This window comes from Thamnophis elegans, chromosome 3 (genome assembly GCF_009769535.1).
Source record: "Thamnophis elegans isolate rThaEle1 chromosome 3, rThaEle1.pri, whole genome shotgun sequence".
NCBI lineage: Eukaryota > Metazoa > Chordata > Lepidosauria > Squamata > Colubridae > Thamnophis > Thamnophis elegans.
Window position 1 is genome coordinate 43,161,902 of NC_045543.1, and position 27,665 is coordinate 43,189,566.

The 27,665-nt window shown below is 38.6% G+C and overlaps 1 protein-coding gene across 1 annotated transcript in view; it reads left to right on the forward strand.

The window, feature by feature from the left end:
* Nucleotides 1-27,665, forward strand: part of LOC116506390 (transient receptor potential cation channel subfamily V member 6-like) — an 89,873-nt gene that overhangs the window by 36,910 nt on the left and 25,298 nt on the right. Inside the window, exons 2-7 of the mRNA XM_032214114.1 lie at nucleotides 18,902-18,999; nucleotides 19,398-19,520; nucleotides 21,962-22,102; nucleotides 23,583-23,681; nucleotides 25,077-25,252; nucleotides 26,806-26,952. Of these exons, the coding sequence (XP_032070005.1) occupies nucleotides 18,902-18,999; nucleotides 19,398-19,520; nucleotides 21,962-22,102; nucleotides 23,583-23,681; nucleotides 25,077-25,252; nucleotides 26,806-26,952 (784 nt within the window). The remainder of the gene's footprint in view (nucleotides 1-18,901; nucleotides 19,000-19,397; nucleotides 19,521-21,961; nucleotides 22,103-23,582; nucleotides 23,682-25,076; nucleotides 25,253-26,805; nucleotides 26,953-27,665) is intronic.

Sequence of the window (27,665 nt, forward strand, 5' to 3'; positions counted from 1 at the left end):
GACAGATAAATCTTTTGGATAAATTGGAAAGTTTGATTTTAATCTCTTATTTACATTAAGGGAGCCTTAATAGAGGCCTTTCTCTCACCCTTCCTTTGTTGCTTGTTTTGTTATAGTTTGGCATATTTTCTTTATCATTTTGAGGCTTTTCAGTGTGATTGATTAAACATTATTATATTGTAGGTATTTGCCATCCGAATATGTGTCTGATAACTTGCTTCAGTGTCACCAATGCCCCTATTCAAGAAATGATAAGTGGCAGATTTACCTCCATCTCTTCTAACTACCAAAATCATCATAGAATTACCCCTGTTGTGTGTCCAGGTTGGTGACTCTCACACAGCTGTAATGGGTCAAGCATTTACTTGGGTTGCCTTACGGAAAGATGTGGTGGGTATCTCATCTGAATCATCATCATCTAAAGTCCTATGCAGTGACATTTAGAGAAAAGTCACTCTTTGGGCAATTTGTTGCTCATAGGGTCCCCTCTCCTTGGCAAGATCTTGACATTGCCACACAACTCTGGAAACCATCACAGGTAAAATCGGGGTTACCTTACAGGAGATTCAAAGATACAACACTCAGGGGGGAAAAAGACAAATATAGCAATAGCACTTAATCTTATATACCACTCCATAGTGTTTTATAATACTCTCTGAGCAGTCTACAAATATCAGCATATTGACCAAACAATCTGGGTCCTCATTCATACAATATCATACAAATATTGTATGTTTTAAGAAACATACATCTTTTAACAAGCCTTATGTTAATTATTGCTGTCTTCAGTTAAGATTCTGATCTTGAGGCAACTCTGATGCCTGTTAGATTCCTTTGCTTCTCTTTCTTTTTACATACAAATTAAATATGTGAAGATGGTATGCAGCAAAGCAAGGTTTTTCCATACCTATGTTTCAAATAATTCTTCTATGCCTCAAATGGGTACCTCAAGCTTTCTGAGAAAGTAAATGATGGATGGTACTTAATGCCCCATGGCTTGTGTTTGGAGTGCGACACATAACCTAAATAAGTCAAGGTAGAAAGGAACATTTGGTAGACTGATTATTATTTTGTCCCGCGTGGCAGTTATTTTGTAAATCATTTATCATTACTCCACCCCTTCAGCAAATTTTGGCAAGCTTTTCTCAGATCTCCAAATGTCTCAAAGGTTGGGAAACAATGTTTTATTCATTTAGAGCATAAATTCAAGGATATGCTGATGATCCTCGACGAATGATGGTAATTGAGCCCAGAATTACAATAATTAAATGGGTTACCATGTGACTGTGACTGTTTTTACAACTTTTTTTGTGTGATACTAGTAAAGTGAATGCCATGTGCACTGCAAATGTTGCATTCATCAAGTGAATCTATTTTAGCCAATGGGCTTTTTTTGGATGGAAAACAAAAATAAACACCAGTTTGTGGCAAAAAAAACCCACCATAAGTCATGGTCACATGACCATGGGATGCTGCAACCAATCATAAATGCAGGTTGGTTGCCAAGCACCCAAAATGTGATCATGGGGAAATGGCGGCTGTCAGAGCTTCAAAATCAGGTCACAAGTAGTTCAACGATCCGTTGTAACTTTGAATGGTCGCTAAGCGACTGGTTTAAGTTAAGGAATATTTGTATAGCATTTTCCATCAGCAAATGGTAGATTTGAATAATGTGACCATCATAGAATCTCTAGACCAAAAGTGTCGTACTTGTGTCATCACGGTGCCGTCACATGAGGTATTGTGACTTTTCCCCCCTTTGCTAAACCGGCTGTGGCCAGCGTGTGACACATCCAGCCCACGGGCTGTGAGTTTGACACCCCTGCTCTAGACTCATTTAATGAAATACAGTAAATGAACAAACAAATAAACATACCCATACGTATCAACCCGGACTGCTTCCTTGTGGTAAAAGGAATTTCTAAATAAGAGCCAAAGCAATATTGCCTTGCCTGTTCTATGCCCTCAGAGATATACAGTGACGGTTTGGCCAAATGATTTTGCTGCAAGATTGGGCAATGTGCTCTCAGGACATATTTCGTGCAATGACTGGGTGCCGTGATGCATTTCAGATTGTACTCGCCATCATCCATAACGCTGGAAGAGGCGGTGGAATTGCCTCCCCCTTTCTCCCCCTCCTGCGAATACTTATCTCTCCTTGAGCAGCAAATTGTTCTCCTATGAAGGGGAGTCAGTGAGAATAATCAGCCTCCGAAGGAGAGATACCTGGAGCGTTGAAAAGAGAGAGGAGAAAGGCAGCCAGCATAACTTGAGGAGGGTCCTGTGGCCAATTACAGGAACTGGCTGAATTAAAATCGGAGCTGAGTCACCAATTTTCATTGATATTTTGGGTTTATCTTCTTGGAAGGCTCAGATATTGGGAAACAGATTTGGCATGTGTGCTTTGGACAGGAATTGACATTTTAAAGTGGAACTTCATTCGACCTTAACCTCCATCCTTAAGATGTTGGGAAAAAAAAGTGGAGCACTGTATAATGAGCTTTCATCATTCAGCAATGAGAAGGTAGTGATGAGAAATCTTAGTGTACTGTATATTTATGATGAAATTGTCTGCTTGCCGTAAGAATATAAGTTTGACTTCTGTGTCCATTTATAAGCTGCTGAGAATATTGCGATATCTGAAGCGAAGCAATTTCAAATTTGATAAAATTCTCATGAAATACAATTGAGAATCTGGTAAGAAAATCAGTACTTTTTGCTTCATGGTTTATTGTTGAACTATATTTTACCTTCATAGAAGTTTGGCCATAAAAAGCTTGTTACTCTAAGGGATGCTGTTAACAGTATGGCACATAAGAAGTCCTGAGGCCCATAAACCCATTTTATGATAGCTGTTGGACCAACCTAGCCCTCCTCAATTGTTCAGCTCTGCTAACTAGGGGTCAGACTGCAGAAGGAGTGTTTCCTTAGCACGAAGCTTCTGTTTATTTGCTTTCTATTTGTCTAATATACTGAACACCTAATGGGCATGATTTACTCAGCTACAAACAATAATTTGGTACACTTTCTTGAAGAATCTACCATGTAATACCACTGAATACATACTTGAGTTGGTTTCCATGCAGAAAGTATTTCTGGGAAGCAAAGGACTCCTCCTTCACTAAACTAGTTTTTCAAGCACTATTGCTAAGTTTATTTTGAAAGACTGAAAGGGAAGAGTTTGCAAACAGTTTATCATTTTGAAGTTAATTCAGTCTATTATTTATGCAACTGGCATTCCTCATCAAATGTTTCCTAGAATCCATCTTAAAACAAATGTACAGTTGCAAGAAAAAGTATGTGAACCCCTTGGGATTATGTGGAGTTTTGCATGAATTGGTCATAAAATGTACTCTGAACTTCATCTAAATCACAACAATAGAAAAACACAGTCTGCTGAAAATAATACTACACAAACATTAGATGTTGCCATGGTTTAATTGCACATAACATGTAAACATTCACAGTGCAGGGAGGAAAAAGTATGTGAACTCTTGGACGTAATAACTGGTTGACCCTCCTTTGGCAGCAATAACCTCAACCAAACGTTTCTTGTAGTTGCAGAACAGACCTGCACAACGATCTGGAGTAATTGTGGGCCACTCCTCTTCACAAAACTGTTTCAGTGTAGCAATATTCTTGGGATGTCTGGTGTGAATTGCTCTCTTAAGGTTATGCCACAGCATTTCAATCGGGTTGAGGTCAGGACTCTGACTGGGCCACTCCAGAGGGCGTATTCTGTGCTGTTGAAGCCATTTTTGTGTTGACTTATTTGTATGCTTTGGGTCATTGTCCTGTTGCATCACCCATCCCCTGCAGAGCTTCAGTTGGCAGACAGATGGTAGTACGTTTTCCTGCAAAATGTCTTGCTAAACTCTGGAATTCATTTTCCCATCAATGACAACAATCCGTTCAGGCCCTGAGGCAGCAAAGCAGCCCCAAACCATGATGCTCCCTCCGCCATGTTTTACAGTGGGGATGAGGTTTTGATGTTGGTGTGCTTTGTCTTTTTTTCTCCACACATAGTATTGTGTGTTTTTCCCAAAAAACTCAATTTTGGTTTCATCTGTCCACAGTATATTTTGCCAGTAGTGCTGTGGAACATCCAGGTGCTCTTTTGCAAACTTCAAACGTGCTGCAATATTTTTTGGGGGGACAGCAATGGCTTCCTCCATGGTGTCCTCCCATGTACTCCATTCTTGTTTAATGTTTTCCTTATTGTAGATATGTCAACAAAAATGTTAGCATGTGCCAGAGATTTCTATAGGTCTTTAGCTGACACTTTAGGATTCTTCTTTGCCTCATGAAGCATTCTGCACTGTGCTCTTGCAGTCATTTTTACAGGATGACCACACCTAGGGAGAGTAGCAAGAGTGCTAAACTTTCTCCATTTGTAGACAGTCTGTCTTACTGTGGACACATGAACATCAAGGCTTTTGGAGATACTTTTGTAACTCTTTCCAGCTTCATGCAAGTCAACAATTCTTGATCGTAGGTCTTCTGAGAGCTCTTTTCTGTGAGGCATAGTTCACATCAGACAGTGCTTCTTGAAACCAGTAAACCCACAACAGGTGTGTGTTTTTAAAGGGCAGAACAGCTGTCAGCAACACATCCAATATCATCACACTGATTGGAGTCAAGGTTGGCTCACTCCTGGCTCCAATTAGCTCTTTTAGACGTCATTAGGCTAGGGGCTCACATACTTTTTCCTCCCTGCACTGTGAATGTTTACATGTTATGTGCAATTAAACCATGGCAACATCTAATGTTTGTGTAGTATTATTTTCAACAGACTGTGTTTGTCTATTGTTGTGACTTAGATGAAGTTCAGAGCACATTTTATGACCAATTCATGCAAAACTCCATGTAATCCCAAGGGGTTCACATACTTTTTCTTGCAACTGTACAAAGATATTTTAGAGCTACATCTAGGTATAGAATGTAGATTTTTTTAAAAAAAATATTTAATTTATATGCTATTTTTTGAAAGCCATTTTGGTGTAGTAGTTAAAGCACCAGGCTAGAAAACTGGGAGATTGTGCATTCTAGTTCTATCCTAGGCACAAAGCTGGCTGAGTGACCTTAGGCCACTCATCTTCACTCTGCCCTGGGAAAGCGGGGAGGGCAAACCACTTCTGAAAAACCATGTCAAGAAAACTGCAGGAACTTCTGAAGGCAGTCGACAGGAGTTAAAACTGAAGAGATCCTATATGCACACACACACAAACATATACTATTTTTTTAATAACTGAAATTTATAGTGCACTTGTGTAGTAAAAACTAATTTCTGGTTTGCTTGTGTAATGCATAAATTTTTACAGAAATATTTATCTTCTAAATAAATATATATTCCGTCATAAAAATCTGCTTAGCTTTCACTTTCTTCCTCTGTGGAGTTTGAGCCAACATAATATAGCTTAAACTAGTCTTAAATCAGCAGATATTTGAAACACTGGATATTGCTTTGTGGCATGAAGCCATTCTAGTTTTTTGAGGTTGGTAAGATAGAAAAGTAGAGTTCAACAAAAGAGAAATTCTATTCTCAGACGAAAGAACTTAGGTTGACTATTTCAAAATGGCTGCTGCAGCTTATTCATCATAGTCACCTTTATGATCCCACCTTCTGTCCAGTTTCCTCCAGTGTATTTGAATTTAGTGCAAGATAGAATTTACCTTCAAATCTATACTTATGGCAACATTTTAGCTTCAAAATGAGGCTGAACATGTGTGAAAGCAGTTACCTCAAGAGATTTTAATGGAGAAAGAAAATCTTAATAGCTTAGGAAGCAAAGCCCCTAATGTCAGCAAACTAGTGGCTTTTGCCAAAAGAACTGACAGAAATATGTGTTCCAAAAATCAGGGTAAGAAAAGTAATTGTGTCAGTTCTCAGTATATTTATACTTGCAATACTGACACATTTTTTATCAGTTTGGTTTGAAATTTGGAGGAAATGATAGAATGCATGAAGTAGATAATGGAAAACAAGTTTCAAATTATCAGCTCTGCTACTCCTTCTTATGCACTATGAAATTTTAAGGACTATTAACGTTGAAGTTGTCCTTTGGCGGAGGAAACTCTGTCACTAACAGCCCACTATAAATGATAAGTAGGTAAGGAAAGCAGTAAAGAAGCTGATCTCATTAATAAAGCAAGTAATAATAAAGGTCTGTGTTAGCAGGGGACCTGGGAAAAATTGCACGTTAGGTAATTATGTGGCCTTGCAGAGGATTTCAGCTGCAAAACTCTTGTCTTTCTCCCCATGCAAATGGCAAGACCCAGTCAAATTTGGCTAACAGCCAAAGGCTAAGCATTTGGGGGCTTGGTTAGTATTTGGATGAGGCTGGGGAGTTGAAAAAGAAAGCAATGGCGACCCACTATTGATTTGCTGCCAAGAAAATTACATAGAAGGATCCATGTAGTCATCCCAGGTTGAGCTTGTTCAAGCATGTCTTTACCTTTTTTTAAAATCTTGGCTTTGGTTGGGCAGAATCAATTCCCAGAACACTGTTGGAGACATGAACCTCTGCCAAAAGCTTTGACAATCTTCTTTGGTGCCTCTTGCTACTCAGGACAGCAAATAAAGGTTGGCATGTTCACATTTATTTTAATCTTTTCTAATCTGATTCTGCAAGAAGGCAATGGCAAGCCATTTTTGATATTGTTAACTGCAAAACTACGTAGGATATGTTCATGACATCATCCAATTTCTCAATGGGGAAATCTTTTTAAACTCTTAAAAAAAGATGTGGTATTTCTATATAACAGAATCATTAATTAGACTACTTCTGGTTGTAGATAATTAGGAAGAAAAAGAAAAATCTGACTTTACCAGCGGCAATGAATTGAGTCAAAATATTAGTTCCAATCTAACATAAAAGATGAATTATTGATAATATAGTAGGAGAGATTATATCATTTTGTGCTTCTGATGAAGTGAAGTGGAGCTCATGAAAGCTATTGCCAGTTAATAAAATTTTAGTCCAAAAAAGATGCCACTGGATTCCTTCTGATTTTAAGTCACTAAGTAAAACAATAAAATGCATCAATGTAAGTTTTCCAACTTGGCTTTATGTCCAAAAATTGAAGGGGAAGCGAGGAGAAGAATCTCTAGCAGGAGGTAAAAGAATAATAATTCAGTATATCCATAATTATTGTTATTACCCCTGTAGTTTGCACCATCATCTTCATTACCTTTCTGCAAGTTATTCATTTTTATGATATGTGAAAATAAACATTGTCATTCCTATGGCAAGTTCTCCCATAAAACCCCATAATTAAAAGCAGACGGGGAACATTTCCTCTTCTTTATATTAAATGTTAATTAGAACGGTATGATATATCGTTTTAATGAGCTTGCTTTGTTGTTGTTGCCTTTTTAAAATCCTCAGACATTCAGCAGATTCTGAAAGATCAGGTGGGTGATAATTTCTTTCCAAAACAAAACAGTTTGTGGGAGATGCTCCCAATAGAGTTAGGGAGAATATTAAAGAGTTAGAAGTAAAGTTTGGTAGAACTTAGATGGAACTAGGAGGAGAAAAACACATCAGGGATGAAGTCTATAAGAAGTTTGGGACAAAGTTTGGGACTACTAAAATGGATTGTGATGGAGCATGAACTTGATAGAATGTAGCTTATTGTTATACTCCTTATCTAGTTAAAAAATAGTTCTGGATTTCCAAGATCTGTAGTTGCTCTAAAAAGGATTCGATCTAACTTGAGCTTGAAACTAATATACATCCAGAGGTGGCATTCAATTGGTTTGGACCGGTCCGGGTGAACTGGTAGCAGAGATCATGGACGGGCCCTGGCTCTATGCCATCCTATTTAGCCATTTTTTGAGGCCAGACGCATGCGAGGAAGGTGCACACATGAGCAAAGCATATGCAGGGAAGGCTGGGTGCATGAGCAGAAGGTGCATGTGTGTGTGAAGCAAGCGTGCGCACGCGGGGCGAACTGGTGGTAAAAATAAATGAAACCCACCATTGTATCCATCATTCTCTCCTGTTCCCTTAAATTGGAATGCATATCCACAAATTGAGTGGAACCCCTGATTTAGGAAGATAAATTCTACATACAGCTCTCTTCCCTACCAATATTCTGCCCTGGTCAGTGTGAACTGGAGTTGGTTATGGTGCTATAGAGTTGCACTGCTCCCTCACCCAACTCAACCCCAAATGAACATAAATTCTGGTATTTTTCCATTTGCATAAAGGTAAATGATGGCTTTATAAATAAACACCCTAAAGAGGAAGGACCCCGGTATGTGTGCTAGCACAATGTGTCTCAACTTCAGCCATTTTAAGATAGGTGGATTCCAACTCTCAGAATTCATTTATGGTGACTGAGGGATAATGTGGTAGAAGATGCTGTGCTTTGTGTTTATAAGAGCATTTAGCTCACTGCAGCTCAGGAAGCTTGAGAAACTGTGGTTCTTGGGCAGTGAGTTCTTAACCTTTTGTGCATATAGACTAATTGTGTTTGGGCCTCTGTAGTTTATTTCCATTCTTTCTTCTACAATGTAGCAATAACTTGGAGGTAGTTATTACTACATCATTGTATCCGAGGGATTAACTAATTCCTATTGTTTCTGGCCATCTATTCTGAATAGATTAAGTGGGTGTGCTCTGAATCCTGTCATTCACAGTTACCTAATGGGTCCCAGGAAACACACCTTCTTTATCACTACTTGACCCTCTGAATTAGCATCCCAACCCCAGATCAGTATGGCCCCCACCTTGAGTTTCTTTTAAAGGTCCCTGTAAACTTTTCTTGGTCAGACTGGTTGGCTCCCTTGTAAGATTTTATGAGTTTGTTTGTTGCTGAATGCTCAGATGCTGGCTGTTCTTTTACCTTTTCTGTTGTTTTTTTGAATTGCTTTTCATGTTGTGTGCCAGCCAAAGTCGTCAGGAGCTGGATGGTTGTTTAAATTTGATCTCTCTCTCTCTCTCTCTCTCTCTCTCTCTCTCTCTCTCTCTCTCTCTCTCTCTCTCTCTCTCTCTCTCCCCCTCCCTCTCTCTCTCTCTCTCTCTCACACACACACACACACACACATTTCATTATAACACTTCATGAGAATGCATACAAACCCATTATCTTTTTTTATCTGCTCAATAATAGCATTCAGCATTCAGTGCTGCCTATCAAAGGGAGGTGTGTGTGCAATACAAAGAACCATTCTGAAAAAAAAAATATGATTAATCCAAGTTGATTTTGTCCAGGTTTCCATGAAAAGTGATAACGCCAGGCAAACTTAGAAGTAAGATTGAATGATTTTAGGCATTAGTGACCATAGGAAACATTGACCACAGCCTGAGACTCTCTTTTTGTTGTATACTAGTTTATAACCTGGCGTTGCCCGGATGTTTATTTATAGAAGGGAAATGTCCAGATCAAATCTAATTTTCAATGTTGGGTTTTACCCCTTACCAGAGGGAGCTACCTTGTGAAGCCATTACCATGGCAACTCCACTGCCCTGTACAGTAGTTTTACAGTATAAGTTATTTTAAGGCACAACAGGTTGTATCTTAACAGAACACCTCCAGTACAGCTATTTCTAATACATTTAAAGGGGTATCTTCTACCTTGCATTTGTCTCTAAATTGCAATACAGTTAAGAGATAAATAATGAAAGGAAGAAGATACTTCTTTAAAACCCATCCTCTGCTTTTATAACATGCATTGGAATTTCTACCTGATAGAGACCAGATAGAAAAAGATTACAGAGGAAATAGGAGAGAGTCAGGCACAGCCTCCATTTTAGCCTATTTTGCAAAACAGTTACCATTGTTTTTCACAGAAGACAATACGGGAATTTCAAATCTCATGATTGGTAGTTAGTTTTTGGATATACTTCCAGGCTATTTTCCCTGTTGCTGCTAGGAAATTCTTGGAGTATTGCTCAGAAACACATCCACACCCACACTTCCACATTTGTTTTTGCTTTCTCTAACAATCTAGGAAGGGCAGATGAAGGGAGATTTAAACTTTGGGGAAGGTGAGAAGAAAGAGGAATATATGTGTTTAACTAAAATGTTAAAGTCTTATAATATAGATTAGTACATTACTTCCTGAAACCATTTATAATGTGGTGCCTATTTATAAAAAACAACCTAAAATAAATGGGGTAGGGGGAGGATTATATGTAAAGTGGTGCTGAGGCGGATATTCAGGAAGGAATCTTATTTCCCTCTTGCCAGCTGTGTTTTATTCCTCTCCCTGCTTTAAAGGGACTTGATAGTTACTCCCTGCTTTAAAGGGACTTGATAGTTACTAAATCTTGCTGATAGCCAAGTTTATGTTCAAAAGGAATTTTTGAAAATAAATAAATAAGCAAAACCAGGTTTCCCATCATGCCTGCTTCTTGCCTTCCTTTCAGGGAATTCATGGGTCTAGCCCTCATGAGGCACTATCAGTGAAGGAGCCCTAACATCAGCCTTTCTCACAAATGGAAGGAGGGTTAAAGAAACCTTCTCAGCATGCTCTGATAGTTCTAAAACAGGAGGGAATAGGATGCCAGGAATCAGTGCCAGGGTGGCCTTCAGTTCAGCCTGGGCTCCTGCTTGGAACCAGTGCCAATGGCATTTCCTCATTTCAGGGCATTGGCTGGCACAGAGCTCAGGGAGCTTCATGAATCAGGGCTGAGGTGTGGCACTTGGCCCAGTAGATCCGCTCCCTTTCTGACAGGTTCCGTTTTTCTTAACTGAAGTCAACCTTGATCCCTCCGGGTCTTGGGACTTGACATTCTTCAGCTATTCCCACACACCCATTGATTGTAGACTGGTATTTTGTCATTAGACAATTTGAGTGGGAAACAGCCAAGAACCGGGTTGTTTGTGCATTAGAGACAAGAATGAAATTAAGTAAACTCTCCCATGTAATTCTTGCTGAAATGATGTGTTGTCCTTTCAGTGAAATTTACCTAATGGCCCTTGCTTGCTAATGTGCCTTTATTCCTAAGCCCTACAGATCTATAAGCCATAGGGAGTCTTTCAGTTATGAGGCCTAGGCAGGAAAATACGTAAAATTAAATGTAGTTCCTATGTATTCATTTAATTATCTATTTAGATCAATGTTTTTTCCCCATACTTGGCAACTTTATGATGTGTGGACTTCAACTCCCAGAATTTCTTAGCCAGTGCTGATTGAAACTGAGATGCAGGCCAGAGGCTGGAGAAAATTATTCTGTATTCTTTCCTTTGAATAAAATGCAGCAATGACATTTTTTAATAGAATTTGAATGAACTACAGTTGGCAACCAAGTTGTAGAACTCAACTTATTTAGCTTCTTTCTTTTATTTATGTAGTTTATGGGGCATAATTATAGGGATAATGTTTTGGCATTCAATGCTTCAGCTTCTAACTTCACAATCACAGTGTCTTGTTATGCACTATTTTATTATCTGCAGTTGAACATTGGAACAGAATATGTTGTTTCCCCCCTCCACACGCACACCTCTCCTGATAAATAGATCCTCTTACAATTTTGTAAGGAAACTGGACAACTCAGAGAGTTGAGCACATCCAAAATAAATCAGACTAGGTAATACTCCATATCTTACTGCATTGAGGTATATTGTATTTTTCTACTTGAATCTTGCAAACATTATACTAAACAATATTGGAATAGATTTAGGCTGGTTCTTTTCTTCTCACAAATATCCAGGGTCTGAGAGCATAGACCAAACTCCTCCCTATAACAGAATTGGAAGGGACCTTGGAGTTCTTCTAGTCCAACCCTCTGCTCAAGCAGAAAACCCTATACCATTTCAGACAAATGGGTGTCCAATCTCTTCTGAAAAACCCTCAATGCTGTAGCACCCACAACTTTTCAAGGCAAGTCATTCCAGGCATTAATTGTTTTAATTGCCAGGAAAATTTCTTCTTAGTTCTAGGCTGGTTCTCTCCTTGATTAGTTTCCATCCATTGCTTCTTGATCTGCCTTTAGGTACTTTGGAGAATAGGTTTCCCTCTTTCTTTTAGATAATAGCCTTTTAGATAGTGGGACACTCTATCATATATAAGGTGACCAGATTTTCAGATTTGTAAAGAGGGACACCTTTGACCTGGGGGGGGGGGCTTGATTAAAAATTTTATACGGAGCAACAAAAATTTTCATACAACGCAAAAATAGTATGGTAATATTTTTTTATTTCAACATAACTATAATTTACAAATATAAATTGTAACTGTTGCCAAACATCAAAATTTTGATCACGTGACCATGAGGATGCTGCAACGGTCGCTAAGTGTGAAAATGGTCGCTAAGTGTGAAAAATTGTCATAAGTTACTTTTTTCAATGCCATTGTAACTTTGGTCACTATACCACCTTTCTTACCACAGTTCTTAAGTGTATAACTGCAGCTGATAAGTTGGTAACATAAGTGAATCTGGTTTCCCCATTTGACTTTGTCAAAAGGTCACAAAAGGCAATTAAAATGACCCCAGGACATTGAAACCATCATAAATATGAATCTGTTGCCAAACATCAAAATTTTGATCGCGTGACCATGAAGATGCTGCAACGGTCGCTAAGTGTGAAAATGGTCGCTAAGTGTGAAAATGGTCATCAGTCACTTTTTTCAATGCCATTGTAACTTTGGTCACTATACCACCTTTCTTGCCACAGTTCTTAAGTGAATAACTGCAGCTGGTATTTTGTATTTTGGATAGAATCTTTTTTTAAATAGTCTAAGACAATTTTAAAAAAGAATCCACACAGAATAAATTGAAGTAAAACATTACAAACTATTCCACACAGAATAAATTGAAGTAAAACTATTTTTAAAAATTCCATGCACAATATATTTCAAAGCATTGTGCATAGAATTTTTAAAAATGGTTTCACTTCAATTTATTTTGGATAGAATCTTTTTTTAAATAGTCTAAGACAATTTTAAAAAAAGAATCCACACAGAATAAAACTATTTTTAAAAATCCTATGCACAATAAATAAAATATTATTTTAAAATACATTAAAAAATAAAAGAAAAAACCCAGCTCACTTACCAGCAGGCAGGCACTCCAAGCCAATCCAGAATGATGTAAATGTTAATACAAAGAACTGAGTAAATTAAAATGGTGAAATTAGTCAGGGAAATATTTTTCAAAGAAACTTTGCCACCATTTTTTCCACATGAGCTGACCTCCAACCTCCATGCCCCTCCCCTCTGGAAAATCCAGGAAGGAACACTTGCGACTTCTCTAGCCAAGTATTTCCTGGAGCTCTATGGTACTGGGTCATCTTTTCTTATAAAACTAAGTAAAATAGGTGGGGGGGTCCGTTTTCTTGCTTTAACATTTTAATATCTTCAATGAAAGTACTGAGACATAGAGAGGGTTTAGATAGAGTGTCTTTTGTCTTGCCCCGGTTAGGATTTCTTAAGCAAATCCACTGGGCTTTCAACATAAAGCCGGAAATTGGGACTTTTTAAAAATGCCCCGGGACATGGGACAAATTGTTATAAATCGTGACTGTCCCGCCAAAATCGGGATGTCTGATCACCTTAATCATATAAATAAATACAGTTATTTAACCTTTTCCCCCCGAATCATTGTTTGCAATTTATATCCAAATTCCTTATATTAAGCCAGTCATATGTCATTAACTATAACTGTTATCATTTCATTATTATTATTATTATTATTATTATTATTATTATTATCAATAATGTTTGTAACGAAATCATTTATTACTTATTTCCAGCTTCCTCACCTCCAGCCAACATAGAAATATATCTTGTTGCCATTATCAACTATTTATTTAAGCAAGCAATCCTAAAGAGTTACTAAATTCCTACTTACTAATCATTAAACTTAGCTATTATTATTATTTTTTATTATAGATTTTCATATATCAACCTGTGTCCTTCCAGAAGGCATGTAGACTTATTTCTTTTGCCATTTGTGGAGTTAATTTTCTATTTATTTCCTTGGTAAAGTTTTTGTGGATGTCTCTCCACACCTTATTGTCTATTGGATCTCTCAGGTAATCTCAGCGTCCTTTTGCTACTTTAATTGATTTCTTTTTGATTGTCAATCCTGTTTCTGAGAAGATTTTTTTCTTTAAAACCATCATTTTTTTCTCTTTTTTCTTCTTTTGTGCTTTGAAATTTGGGTAGAGCTCCAGACCATCGAATTATTTAACCTTAGGGGGATGGTTGTATTCAGGACAGGGATGGGTTCCGGCAGGCACTACTGCCGGTTTGCTAGAGTGTATGCTGCATGCGCTTGATGCACACCATCCGCGCATTCACAGTGCAATCAAAATTGTTCTGCTCGTGTGCAGAACTGAAAAACAAGATGGCTGTGCCTATGACCCGAACCAGTTCGGTGGAGTGGTAGTCCTGGGTCGCTGCCGGTTCCAGTGACCCAGGCCACCAAACCACTACCAGTTCAGCCGAATCAGTCCAAACTGGTAGGAACCCACCACTGATTCAGGAATATGGTCACTGATCCTCCTGTCACAAAGATGCAAGGGCTTACAAATAAACAGGTCTAAACAGTCTGATATAATTGCTTCTTTGGAGTTTGTCTTTTGACATTATGCCAAAAATGATATGAGAGTGAGTTTACCTGATCATCTTATGCTCTACTTTTTCATAGAGTTTTAGATTATCTAAGAGAGAAAACTGTAATGATGCCCATTGCAATTCCAAGAGGTTGGCTATATAAATTGGCTATATAAATGCTGTAATAATAATAGTGTCCTAGCTAATATAGTACTTCCAAATGTGTTTTCTCAGATTCCTTGTTTTATTAATGGTGATAATGATTCTATAGAGTAAACTTTAGCTTTAAGAAAATGAACTTTGTTCTGCTGGATAGTAATAAATAGCAGTATAGCAGTAGACTTATATACCGCTTCATAGGCCTTTCAGGCCTCTCTAAGCGGTTTACAGAGAGTCAGCATATTGCCCCCAACAATCTGGGTCCTCATTTTACCCACCTCGGAAGGATGGAAGGCTGAGTCAACCCTGAGCCGGTGAGATTTGAACCGCTGACCTGCTGATCTAGCAGTAGCCTGCAGTGCTGCATTTAACCACTGCGCCACCTTGGCTCTATAAAGTACTGTAAATAGAACTTGAAGGATGTGGATTTTTCATCTTGGGAAGAGTGCGGGAATGTAATGGTACTCTTCAAATATCTCAACAGATGTCATATAGAAACTCTGTTCTTTCTGTTCTTTCTAATTCCAGAATTCAAGATAAACTGTATTAAGCCACAAGAAACCACCTTCTAACTGATTTTTTTAAAAAAAATCTTAATCGTAAGAGGAATTTACAGCAGAACCAATTATCAGAGCGATATGTTCAAGTTTAGTCCAGACAATCATCTCTCAAATGAGAGTACTTTGGATTCCACATTGAACAGGGGATGGAAACAATGGCCTAATTGTTATAGTCCATGGTTTATAATTTTCTTTTCGTTTAAAATTGATTCTTCCCCATCCCCCACTCTTTCTGGGTTTCCAGTAGGGCTGAAATATAGTTTTAAAGGTAAAAGGGAGAGAAATGAGTTTTCTTCAGAATCAATGGGCTCTTCAGAATAATATTATGAATCCAATTAAAGAATGAATTTGGATCTTATTCTGAATGTCACCCCAAAATATTTCCCCTTACCTGGTGTTATTAGTAGTTTCCGACCAACTGCTTATGTGTTTTGTATCATGATGCTAAAATGGTGAAGAGTTTTAGCTCTGACCAGATTTAATGTTATGCTATCAGCAATTTTAGTTGGTAGACACAAGAAAATTGCATATAAGCAGCACCTTTGCTCTTATGAAAAGAGGAACACTGACTCAGTAGACTATGTATTGCTTCTTTTACACAGAAATATGATCTATTTATGCTGCGTCTGTTATTAGGAAATTGCTAAATTGATCTCCTGGTGGTGAGCTAGATGAAACTTTTATAGATTCTATAAGTCAAGCCTTGGAGGTTGGCTAAGAAATATGTTTAACTTTTAGCAAGGTAACATCCGTTATGGTTAGTAGGGATAGAATTAAGACAAGCTTAATAGAACTGATAGATATCAGATTTTAAATATTTACCATTGGCTTAGAATAAAAGTTTGCAATATTTTACATATTTATGAAATGCTATTTCTGTAGTTTGTAATGGAGTGACAGTGACTATAATGAAATAGATAATGCTAGCCTCAAATTTTTTAAAGTAAAAAGTGAAGAACAACTGTAATATAGATAACATTTCTGTACAATAAGACAAGCAAAAATTCTCATGGATTTCAACACTTTAGATTTTATCACAAATTAAGTTTTTAAAATTGAGAGTACTTTCCCCCTGACAGACATAAACCAGCAATTGAGAATGCCTCAGCCATCTACACTTACTTTTTAAATTAATGGTGGCTTAAATAGGTTCCATGTCATTTTTTAAAGTTTAAATTTAAAGTGTGCACATAAATATATATTCAGGGTTTGCTCTAAATCTAGATTTTAGTACTCAATGTAATATTCATTTTCTTTAGCTCAAGAACCACTGTAGATTTGAACCAAAATGTAAATGCTGATGTCTCCTTTTCCTAGGATATGCATCTTATTAAAGTAACTATTGCATACTTAAAGTTTGCTCTATGACCGAGCTACACAAAATCTACTGATGGGCAACTTTTTATCATTATTTTGACTGAGACTAACTAAACACAAGACCTTGAGTGAACCTTCTGAGAAAATAAAAGAAAGTAGAGTACAATTGGAATTGTGGTGTAAAGTGAAGCACCAGAGACGTTTCAGATAATATATCTATTGACATAGGTTTGTATGTATCTGTGATATGTATCTGTATTATTCCAACATTCCAACAGCTATCTTGACCCATTCCAGTCCGGCTTCAGACCTGGCTACAGCACAGAAACCGCTTTGGTCGCATTGACCGATGACCTCTGGAGAGCCAGGGATCGAGGCCATGCCTCCATCCTGGTTCTCCTTGACCTCTCAGCGGCTTTCGATACCATTGACCATGGTATCCTTCTGCGACAACTGCGAGAGGTGGGGGTGGGAGGCACTGTTCTACAGTGGTTCTCCTCTTACCTCTCGGACAGGTCGCAGTCGGTGTTAGTTGGGGGGCAGAGATCGAACCCTAGGCCCCTAACATATGGGGTGCCGCAGGGTTCGGTCCTGTCTCCCCTACTTTTCAACATCTACATGAAACCGCTGGGCGAGATCATTCGGTAACACGAGATAAAATACCACCAGTATGCGGACGATACCCAGCTGTATCTGTCCGCCCCGTGCCAACTCAATGACGCGGTGGACGTGATGAACCAGGGACTTGAAGCCGTTAGGGACTGGATGAGGGCTAACAAACTCATGCTCAACCCGGATAAGACCGAGTGGCTGTTGTGTTTCCCTCCCGCCAATTTGGCAAATATTCCATGTCTCAGGCTGGGGGGTCAAACATTATACCCCTCAGACAGGGTCCGCAACTTGGGAGTCCTCCTGGACCCACAGCTGACTTTTGACCACCATTTGTCAGCTGTGACCAGGGGGGCATTTGCCCAGGTTCGCCTGGTGCACCAGTTGCGCCCCTACCTGAACCGGGAGGCTCTCACAACAGTCACTCGTGCCCTTGTGACCTCTAGGCTGGAGTACTGCAATGTGCTCTACATGGGGCTGCCCTTGAGGAGTATTCGGCGACTTCAGCTAGTCCAGAATGCAGCCGTGCGAGCGATTGTGGGTGTACCTCGCTTCACCCACATAACACCTATCCTCCGCGAGCTGCGCTGGCTACCTGTCGATCTCCGGATACGCTTCAAGGTGCTACTTGCCACCTATAAAGCCCTTCATGGTAGTGGATCTGGGTACTTGAGAGACCGCCTACTGCCGGTCACCTCCACATGACCCATTAGATCTCATCGTTTAGGCCTCCTCCGAGTTCCATCTGCTGGCCAATGCCGACTGGCCACCACGCAGAGGAGAGCCTTCTCGGTGGTAGCCCCAACCCAATGGAACGATCTCCCCGTGGAGCTTCGTACCCTCAGCACCCTCCAGACCTTCCGCACAGCCCTTAGAATCTGGCTATCCCGTCAGGCCTGGGGCTAAAGATTGTGACCTGCCCGAATGGTATGAATGTTGTGTTTTAATTATGTACTGTCTATATGTAAAAGTCTGTTTCCCCCCTTCCTTTTGATTGTGAGCCGCCCTGAGTCCCCCCAGGGAAAAGGGCAGCATACAAATAAACACAAATTCAAATTCAAATTCATTAATTCTGCATTGACTGACACCAACATTTTGCATTTGCTAGTTTGCGGTTGATTTGTTGCTTTTGAAAAAATCCCTGTGAAGCTGTATTAAGAAAAATAAAAACAATAAATTACCATGTTTTTAAAAAACACCTATTCCTGAAGGCATTCCATGGTGTTATTACCCAATTAGTGACTAAGACTTTGTACCTCAAAATGTGTATAACAATACACATTTCAGAAATAACGATTCTAAAAGAACACTGCCCCCTTTAAATTTAGAAAATCTAAATTAAAAGCAGGCAACATGGCTGAGACAGCCTATGCCATGGACTATCACACAATGGAATGGATCTTCTGGGCTAACTAATGATCTCTTCTTTAATTTTCCAAATTGGTGACCTATATTGATATACCTTTACCATCTATGGGTCTTATGGGCAAAATAACACTGCCCCCTTTAAAACATAATAAAAATGTCAGAGCTTGAAGATAACTTGTTATAAATGATATCTACATTTATATATTTGTATTTCTTGGGATTTTTTTCATTGCCTTATGATTAAAGATAATAATTTTCCTAGTTTAGAAAGATAAGAGCTGATGATGATGACAACGTCAAGAGAGATGATAATATATTTATATGTGAATTGTAATCTATAGTATTCTGAACTGATTACCTTTATTCCTGCTTGCTACAGGATCTGGGAATCTCCCCTCCTCCTGGCTGCAAAAGAAAATGATCTCTCAGCCATCCAGAAGCTGATAGAGAGCCATTCCTGTGACCTTCATGAACGAGGTAATGGTCCAACCTATTTATTACGGCCCTATTACCTATTAAGAGAAAGCACAATTTGAGGAGCAAAAAGGAGATGGTGGTAGAAATGTGGTTGATTGGCATATGCAAGGACAGCTTCAGATCCTGAAAGGAGCAAGATGACTAAATGCCTTGAACTTCCTTCTGGAAAACAAAATGCCCCTCATGAATCCATAAGGCATATGGCATGATCTCTCTTGTTTATCATCATCTGTCAGGAGACAGGCCACAAACAAGAGATCCCAGGAATAGACGTGTCCAGCATTCTGTCTGTTGTGACCTATAAACATAATTGTCATAGTTGTAGCTATCGCTAGAGGGACCATCCCCAGATCATTGCAATGTCATGAGAGCTTCTCTTTCTTTGATACTCTTTGTAGGTGCTGTTGGGGAGACAGCTCTTCATGTAGCTGCCTTACATAATAACTTAGAAGCTGCTCAGCTGTTGATCAATGCAGCTCCAGAACTTGTGAATGAACCTGTGACCTCTGAGCTGTATGCTGGTAATTATTATGATTATTGGATTTATGTCTCATGTTTTGAATAAAATATCAATGAAGAAAGCATCCGTTAACATAATTAGTCACCTTCTGGCTCACAATCAGAGGGAAAAAATAATCCCAGAATATATTTATGGAAACTCTATTGAAATGGGTCTTTTCATGATACCCAGCTATAGAAAATAAGATAAGGGATTACTCATGGCAAGATGTTCCATCATTTTTCTCAAATTACTATTCAGGCCCACTTTCAAGTCTTCAGATGATAATGGGGCATGGTGGACCTTTTCAGTAGGGTTACTGTATGGAAGCTGATTTTCTGATAAGAAGATTGCACTTCAATCTATATTTTATTTAGCATAAGAATGGCATATCAGTTAAAAAGAGTCATTATAGATGAATCCCATTTATTCTATAACAGACTGTGATGATATAATCATTTAAATCCAATTTCTCTCTACAATGCCCAGAAACAATGAAATATTGAACATGTTTTAGGATATATATTTTAGACATATAATTTGGCTAATAACTTGTCATATAAACTGTGTGTGCAACTGTGAATATAATTTGTCTTGTTTATTTGAGAACCTGATATGCATTGTAAGCTAATATTTTACTTGCTCTATAAACAATTTTAAATATGACATGAACAACAAAATACTCAAATTTTCAAATGACACCAAATACTAGGAACAAAAAGGAATGGAACGAACTACATTATGTGAATGGACAGCAAAATGGCTCCTTGTAAGTCACTGCAATCTAAGCTTCATACTGACAGAATTTGCAGTTCTGGGGAAATGTTTGTGATTCTGGTGGAAAAACATTTTTGAAATTCTGATGAAAATGCTAAGAATTCTCAGTGTAAAAATAAACAGAAGAAGACTAATCTCATGTTAGAGATTATTATTGAAAGGAATAAAAAGTATAATTGCTGATATCATAATATAAATGGACGTAATAATGCAACTTAAAGCACTATATATTCAAAATAGATTAGTATTCTCATGTACGGAGCTTGTGGTGAGATCTGAATCAAGGACTTCACAGTTCAGCCATTTTGCCACTGCCTCATACTGGGCCCCTGAGAAATAACTTGTAAGAAATTCAAGATGGAATATTAAGCAGCACATTAAACATTAAAACTCTTGAATGAGAACCTGGGTATTCATTTTTAACGGCAATTAACTTTGCAATTGCATTAATAATTAAATCCAGCCTCCAAACTAACACTGAATCAAATTCAATTCCCTTCTGCATTTAACCCTGATGAACTTCTTTGAAAATGCATGAGGTTGATATAAACTATAAGTGATTTAAAATATGTATTTATGTTGTTCATGAGATACTAATCCATAAACTACATTGATGAGGCTGATCATGGTTTCCAGAGGAATAATCAGTTTCTATGATGGGGGAAATAATAGAAAACCTTCACTATCTTAAGTTTTAACAACATTATCCTAACTTTGTGCTTCATGAAGTACAGGTGTCCTCTTTGTGTTGTGATCCTGTGAGGAAGCTAGTAAGAAGTAGATAGCGCAATCTGAATTAAAGGAGAATAACATTTCTGTAGACATGATGGGTCAGACTAAATTCTCTGTGGTCCAGAACAATGGTGGGATTCAAAAATTTTTACTACCAGTTCTGTGGGTGTGGCTTGGTGGGTGTAGCACAAATTGGTGGGTGTGGCTTGATGGGTGTGGCAGGGGAAGGATACTGTGAAATCTCCATTCCCTCCCCACTCCAGGGGAAGGTTACTGCAAAATCCCCATTTCCTCCCAATCAGCTGGGACTCAGGAGGCAGAAAATAGGTGGGGGCAGGGCCAATTCGAGGTGGTATTTACTGGTTCTCCAAACTACTCAAAATTTCCACAACCGGTTCATCAGAACTGGTCAGAACCTGTTAAATACCATCTTGGTCCAGAACCCAATCTTTTGGCTAGAGTGCGGGCAATTATTTCAGCCCTATGCTTTACTTTGAACATCTAGCCAGTATTTGCCTTGGTGTAAGCCTACTACTTCTTGTTGCAGAGCTTTTTCTGTAGGTGACAGCTTCTTTTAGGGGTGTGTATTTTAGGAGAGGGGGAATATATTTAATAAAACAGACAGGAAAAATCTCCTCAAGGACTCCATTTTTGTAAGAAAAACTGAGCTCTATTAGTTAAGATCAGTGGCTAATAGATCTTCTCGATCCAACAATAGATTCAGTTCAAAGAATCTGAGTTGAAAAAAACTGATGATAACCTTTCATGTCTTTCTGGAGTCAGTATCACCAGAGGCCATGATAATCTGATGAAATAGTTCATGTAAACACATGACTATGCATGCTTATATATACACATACAGTATATACATATACCTGTGTACACACAAATGGACACATGTGGAATTTCAATATGCTACAAGGGTTTTAAAAAAATTAATGTTGTGTATTGCAGGGGAGACAGCACTTCACATAGCTGTGGTAAACAAAAACCTGGGCCTGGTGAAAGCTTTGCTTGTAAAGGGAGCAGACATAAATGGCCCTCGTGCTACTGGATATGTTTTCAAGAAAAGAAATGACAGCCTTTTCTATTTTGGTATGTTGGCAGTGAAAAACCTTCTGTTTGAATAATATGCAATTTGCATTGTGCCTTGCATATGTAGAAGAAACACTGTGGTAAGGAGGAGCGTTTTGTCCCTTGTGGCATAGACTGAATCCCTGTTATTATTATAGCACTGAAAGATTTTCCAACTAACTTTGCTCTGAAACAGAAGGTGTTCTCCTCCAAAACATAGTAGTCCTCTCAACTATCATCCCTCTGTAAACTAAAGGTCCACGTGCTTAACTTGCAACTAGTGGGGTCAGGAGGATTCCTTCGAGGGGCAAGGTTAGTTGGGAAATCTTTCATGCTATGATAACAACAGGAATTCAGTCTATGGATCTGATCTGGGATGGACAGCTTTTTTTATCTGCCCATTTTCACAACTCAGTAAGAAGAGGTAAGTGTGCTGAAGATCTCTTAATGGAGAATTAACAGCCCTGCTACCAACTCCTAACCTATTTAGAGGAAGCCGCATTGATTTAAACCTGGTACAAACAAGGGAGGAATTCTCATCAAGAACTAATTTGATCTGCTAAGTGAACAAGAGCAACAGCTTTCATGCTTCCCGAATCTTTTTTTTTCAAAAGAAACTTCAAGATGTTTTTAAAGTTGCTTATTTTGAGAGAAAATATGGTTTTAAGGGTCTATTAGAGTAATGATTTTGTGTATTAAAAAAAATTAAGTCCATAGAACAAGAACTACAAGTGTAGCAGATGTTTGTTGACCTAGCAGTAAGTTGTGTGTGTCCATGTGCCATTACCTCTTACTTTCCCTAAGGATGTCATGTTGTTCAGTTGAATTCCACTACAATTCAGATAAATGGATCTATTTTAGCTATTAGCAAGCTGTTCCACCTCTGGTATTTTGATTCAGAGACTCTTTTTTCCCCAACAGCAGCTAAATACCAGCCAACAGAAATCCAGATTTCCCAGTTGGCTGCAGTGGAGCTGAAGATTGGCCATGCTATGCTTAGGGAGGCCCCTCATTACCTGTTTCAGACCATAATTAAGCTATGCTTAATAGATCAATTTTCAAGTATTTTGGTAATGACTCCTCATTAATCTTCACTGTGAGTAAATTGTAACACTCCAGAGTGAGAGTGTGAATAAAAGGTGGATATCTCCAGATTCTGCCATCCTATTCCTCTTCTGGTTGCTTATACTCCAACTAATTTTCAATTCTGTTGGGAAATGTGCATTCTCAAATGTTATTTGAATTAGTTTAATGATAGTGGAGACTAGAGTAAAGGGAATCTTTCCTAATTGTGTGGTGTAATAATAAAAAAAATACTGGTACAGTGGTAAGGAAATATAAATATGTTATCACAATGTATGTATATGTAAGGCACATATACTGTATCTATACATAGGTTGTATGTGTGCATGTACATACTATTTTTTCTTGGATATGTTGCCCAATGATATTTTAAAGCTTAAATACTGAACAAAAACAATGTTCCTTCTTTCTTTATTAGGGGAACACATTTTATCGTTTGCAGCATGTGCTGGGAGTGAAACCATTGTCCAGTTGCTGATTGAAAATGGTGCTAAGATTCGAGTGCAGGATTCACTAGGTATGCCTTCTTCAAAGACTCTACACATATATTAAGAGCATGCATGTGGGAAGAGAAGGTGCTTTATGGAACTCTTCCCTTGAGTAAGGCAAACTCCTTCTCTTATCTCTTTCCATTAATATTGTGCTGCAGATGTAGACCAATACTTCCAGGTCAATTGCATAGCTCTGTTATGGTGGTCCTTCTTGTAGAGATCACCAAGACCCCTTTCTGATATATAGAGCAGGGGGGATCAAACTCAAGACCTGCAAGCCGGATCCAGAGGGTGCTTAGATCCGGTCCATGGGCTACCCTGGAAACAGTGAAGAACTGGCCTGTGGTGCCTCGGCAAGCAAAAATGGAGCTCAGGAGGACCAGGCGCAGCTCACTCAGACTCAAATTTGGCTGCAACGGCCTCCTGCAGCCATCTGCCAATGAAAATGGAGCTTTAGTCCCCCCCTTCCCCCTCAAGGCCACCCTGAGTTCTGTTTTCAATGGCAGAGGGATGCAGGAGGCCATTGCAGCCAAAAACAGAGCCTGAGAGGGCTGCGCCTGGTCCTCCCAAGCTCCAAAAATGCAGCCAAAAACGGAGCTTGGGAGCCCATTTTTGCCGGCAGAGCACTCGGGCCACCACAGGCGCCCCCAACATGAGTGACATCAAGCTGGCCATGCCCACCCCGGGCCCCAAGGTCAAACTTAACCCTGATGTGGCCCTCAATGAAATGGTGTTTGGCACTCCTGCTATAGATAGATCAGTTTTGTCAGAAATTGGGGAAGTGGGTTGGCTTCAGGCTGTATTTCTTTGTCCTCCCTCCAAAAAATATTCACATAACATTTGCTGGTCATGGAAAATCATCATGTCAGTTGCAGTGGGTGGAGGCATGAGATTGTTATATGTTGGGGAAAAATGCAGATGATGTGAACTAGCTTTAAGAGCAAAGCTATGTGTTCAGAAGAATCACCTTGTTCAGCAATTATCACTTCAGAATTCATGCAAGGATTTAAATACATAATGTCTTAGAAGATCATTTTCTGTATTGTATTTGCTTTTTATGAAGAGAGATGCTGCATACTGAATATTTCATCCTATAATGATACGTTCTCCACCAGTTATCCAGAATGATACAGACTGGCTATTGCTAGTTTGATTGACTCTGTTGTTTAAGGAAGATGGCCTAGAATCTCTTAATTTAAAAAAATGTAAAAGTCTGTTCCAAATCATACAGCAGCCAAAACTTTCTTGGCACAAATATTCAGTGCAGGAAACTCCATTCTTTAGTTTTTAAACATTGCACTCCTTTTCCTCCTAAGCCAAAAAAGAACATTGAAGAGTCTGAAAAGGGATCAATGATTTATCGATTTCTCCTTAAAATACAAAGATGAACTTAATTTCTGTTTCTGCTTAAATTCTGATAGGTAATTCAATCTTCCACATCTTAACTCTCCAGCCCAACAAGGCATCCGCTTGTCAAATATACGATCTTCTTTTTTGCTATGACAAGAAAGAGAAGCGTCTGGGAGACCCGGATGCAGTCTTCAACTATGAGGGACTCACCCCATTTAAGCTGGCTGGGGCAGAGGGCAACACTGTGGTGAGTAAAGTGGTTTCTTTGCAATTGGTTTTTATTATTTCTTGTTGGAAGTACATGCCCCCTTTTCAGGAAGGATTTAAAGGTGTTCAAACAATAAAATTGTAAGACTCTAAAACAAAATAAAGCTACAAGTGAGCTTTATGAACATCGTGATGGATCAGATTGTTGTCTCTAAGTCCAGTGAGGCTGAGGGAGTTTTATGATCTTGTCCCACTTCTGGACCCATTTTCCAGAATGTTGCAGATTTCAAAGCCTCCCTGGATGAAGGTGAGGAAGATCCCTGAAGTGACAAAGGGGTCTCTTGAGAGAAATCCTGCTATATTTCCTTTGAAAGCCCCCAGCCCAGCTTGCTTAATGGCGATGCCAAGTCCTACTACTTATCATGGCCAGTACTTCTCTTCTTGAAAGTATATCTATAAAATCTTCTAGGGAAGACTATCAATCATCCCTTTCTTTGTAAAAATGGAGGTGGATATGTTGTGAGCTTGGCAAGGGCCCCACAAAGGAGAAATAAAACGTACTGCCTTATCTCAACCTTGATTAGTCCCTTCATGGCTCCCTTCTAGCAGGCAGTAAAGAGATACTTCCCTCTCCCCCACACCCATACTTCAGGAGTTAGGTCTTTAAAGGCTGATTGCAGAAAGCCCCTCTGTTTTGGAGCTCTTCAATCAAAAATTAGATATTAATTTTTAGAACATCACTGAAAGGGTTGAAACCCAACCTATATGGATTTTAATGAACATTTTTTTCCTGAGCATTTTATTTTATTTATTCATTTATTTGATTCATATAATTCTTTTTGAAGAGCTCAATTCTGCACCTACAGAGCTTTCTCATCTATATTTTCCACATTATAACAGCTCAGTGAAAAGTCAAATTGAGAGACAGTAGTTAATCAAATCTAGTGATTTGAGATTAGACCCAGGATCTCTTTGATCCTAATTCAACACAATTACGTCAGCCTTTCTGACCTCCTGTACTATAAAAGATTAAATGATTTGATTTAACAGAAGAAACCCCAAACACCTGGCCAAAAAGGAGCATCAGGGCAAACACTTATTTTCGAAACAGAACTAAGGGCTAAAACCCCCAACCTACTAGCTTGTGATGTTACATTAAAGCCACGTTAAATATACAATAATAGGTATCAGTATAGCCTATTAGACATACATTCTCTGGACAGGAATCTACATTTCAAGGTGGAAGTTTATCAGATTTCCAGACAACCCAACTCTGGGCTGTTTCACAAAATTAAAAAAAGCAAACAAAATTTTATATAAAAAGATAACACACATTTGAGAGAAAAACATAATTTTCTTCCATATCACCCTCAGTTTAAAGAAGAGCAGAGAAACTACAGGAGACAGACAATCCTTCAAATAGTTAGGGAAACTCTGTAAGCCATATTATTGATGATTTTATTATATTCTCTAACTTTTCTATTAGCGTGCATTTTGGTAAATTAAAAGAGAGAAGTGTTATGAAAGTTGTGGGAGCAAATATTCTTTCAACAGCAAGCGTCTAGACTAAAACTTTTCTTTTTCCCAAATTAGATGTTCAACTACCTAATGCAAAGAAGAAAACACATCCTATGGACTTTTGGGTCTTTGACGTCTACCTTGTATGACCTTACAGAAATTGATTCATGGGGTGATGATCAATCTCTTCTGGAACTTATTGTCACCACAAAAAAAAAAGAGGTATTATATTGAAAGGAGGGGCTGCTATGTTTCTCAAAGAGGCTTTCTAGTTGAGAGCCAGGTTTATTCAGTCAGAGCCGATCATCTTTTCTGAAGACAGATTCTTTTCTACAACTGATTTTTCAAAATGCATCCATAACACAGTGTGGGATGCCTTCAGCGTCTGCAATAGATTAGAGATTCTGTGGCAGGTATCTGGAGAGTTTCTGACTAATGAGCTCTCATACAATAAGATCTCCAAAAAATGGAACAGCTTTCTTAAAGTCACCCTATGGTCAAAACCCCACAAGTTTAAGTAAATATTAGGCAATTATCTGGTGAAGCAATGGTTAGAATGCAATATTGTAGGCTGACTCTGCTCACTGGCAGGAGTTTGATCCTGACTGGCTCAAGATTGACTCAGCCTTCCACCTCTTAGAGAGTGTTATCCAGCATTATGAAGAGTTATATAAATTTAAATGTTACTGCTATTGCTATTGTTGCCTTACATTGACTGAATGCTAAGGACCCATGTGTGTTATCCGATGCCACTCTTATGGCCATACTGGTTGAATATGCAATGTTTAAAAGAATCAAAGGAAATAATGCTACCAACCAGCATATGAACTGGGTTTTGTTGGTGGAATTTTTCGTGTGTTTCAGCCCTGAATGGTCATCTGCCTTACTCGAAGATCTCACACATCTTCAAGCTATGTTCTGTCATTGCATCTTCA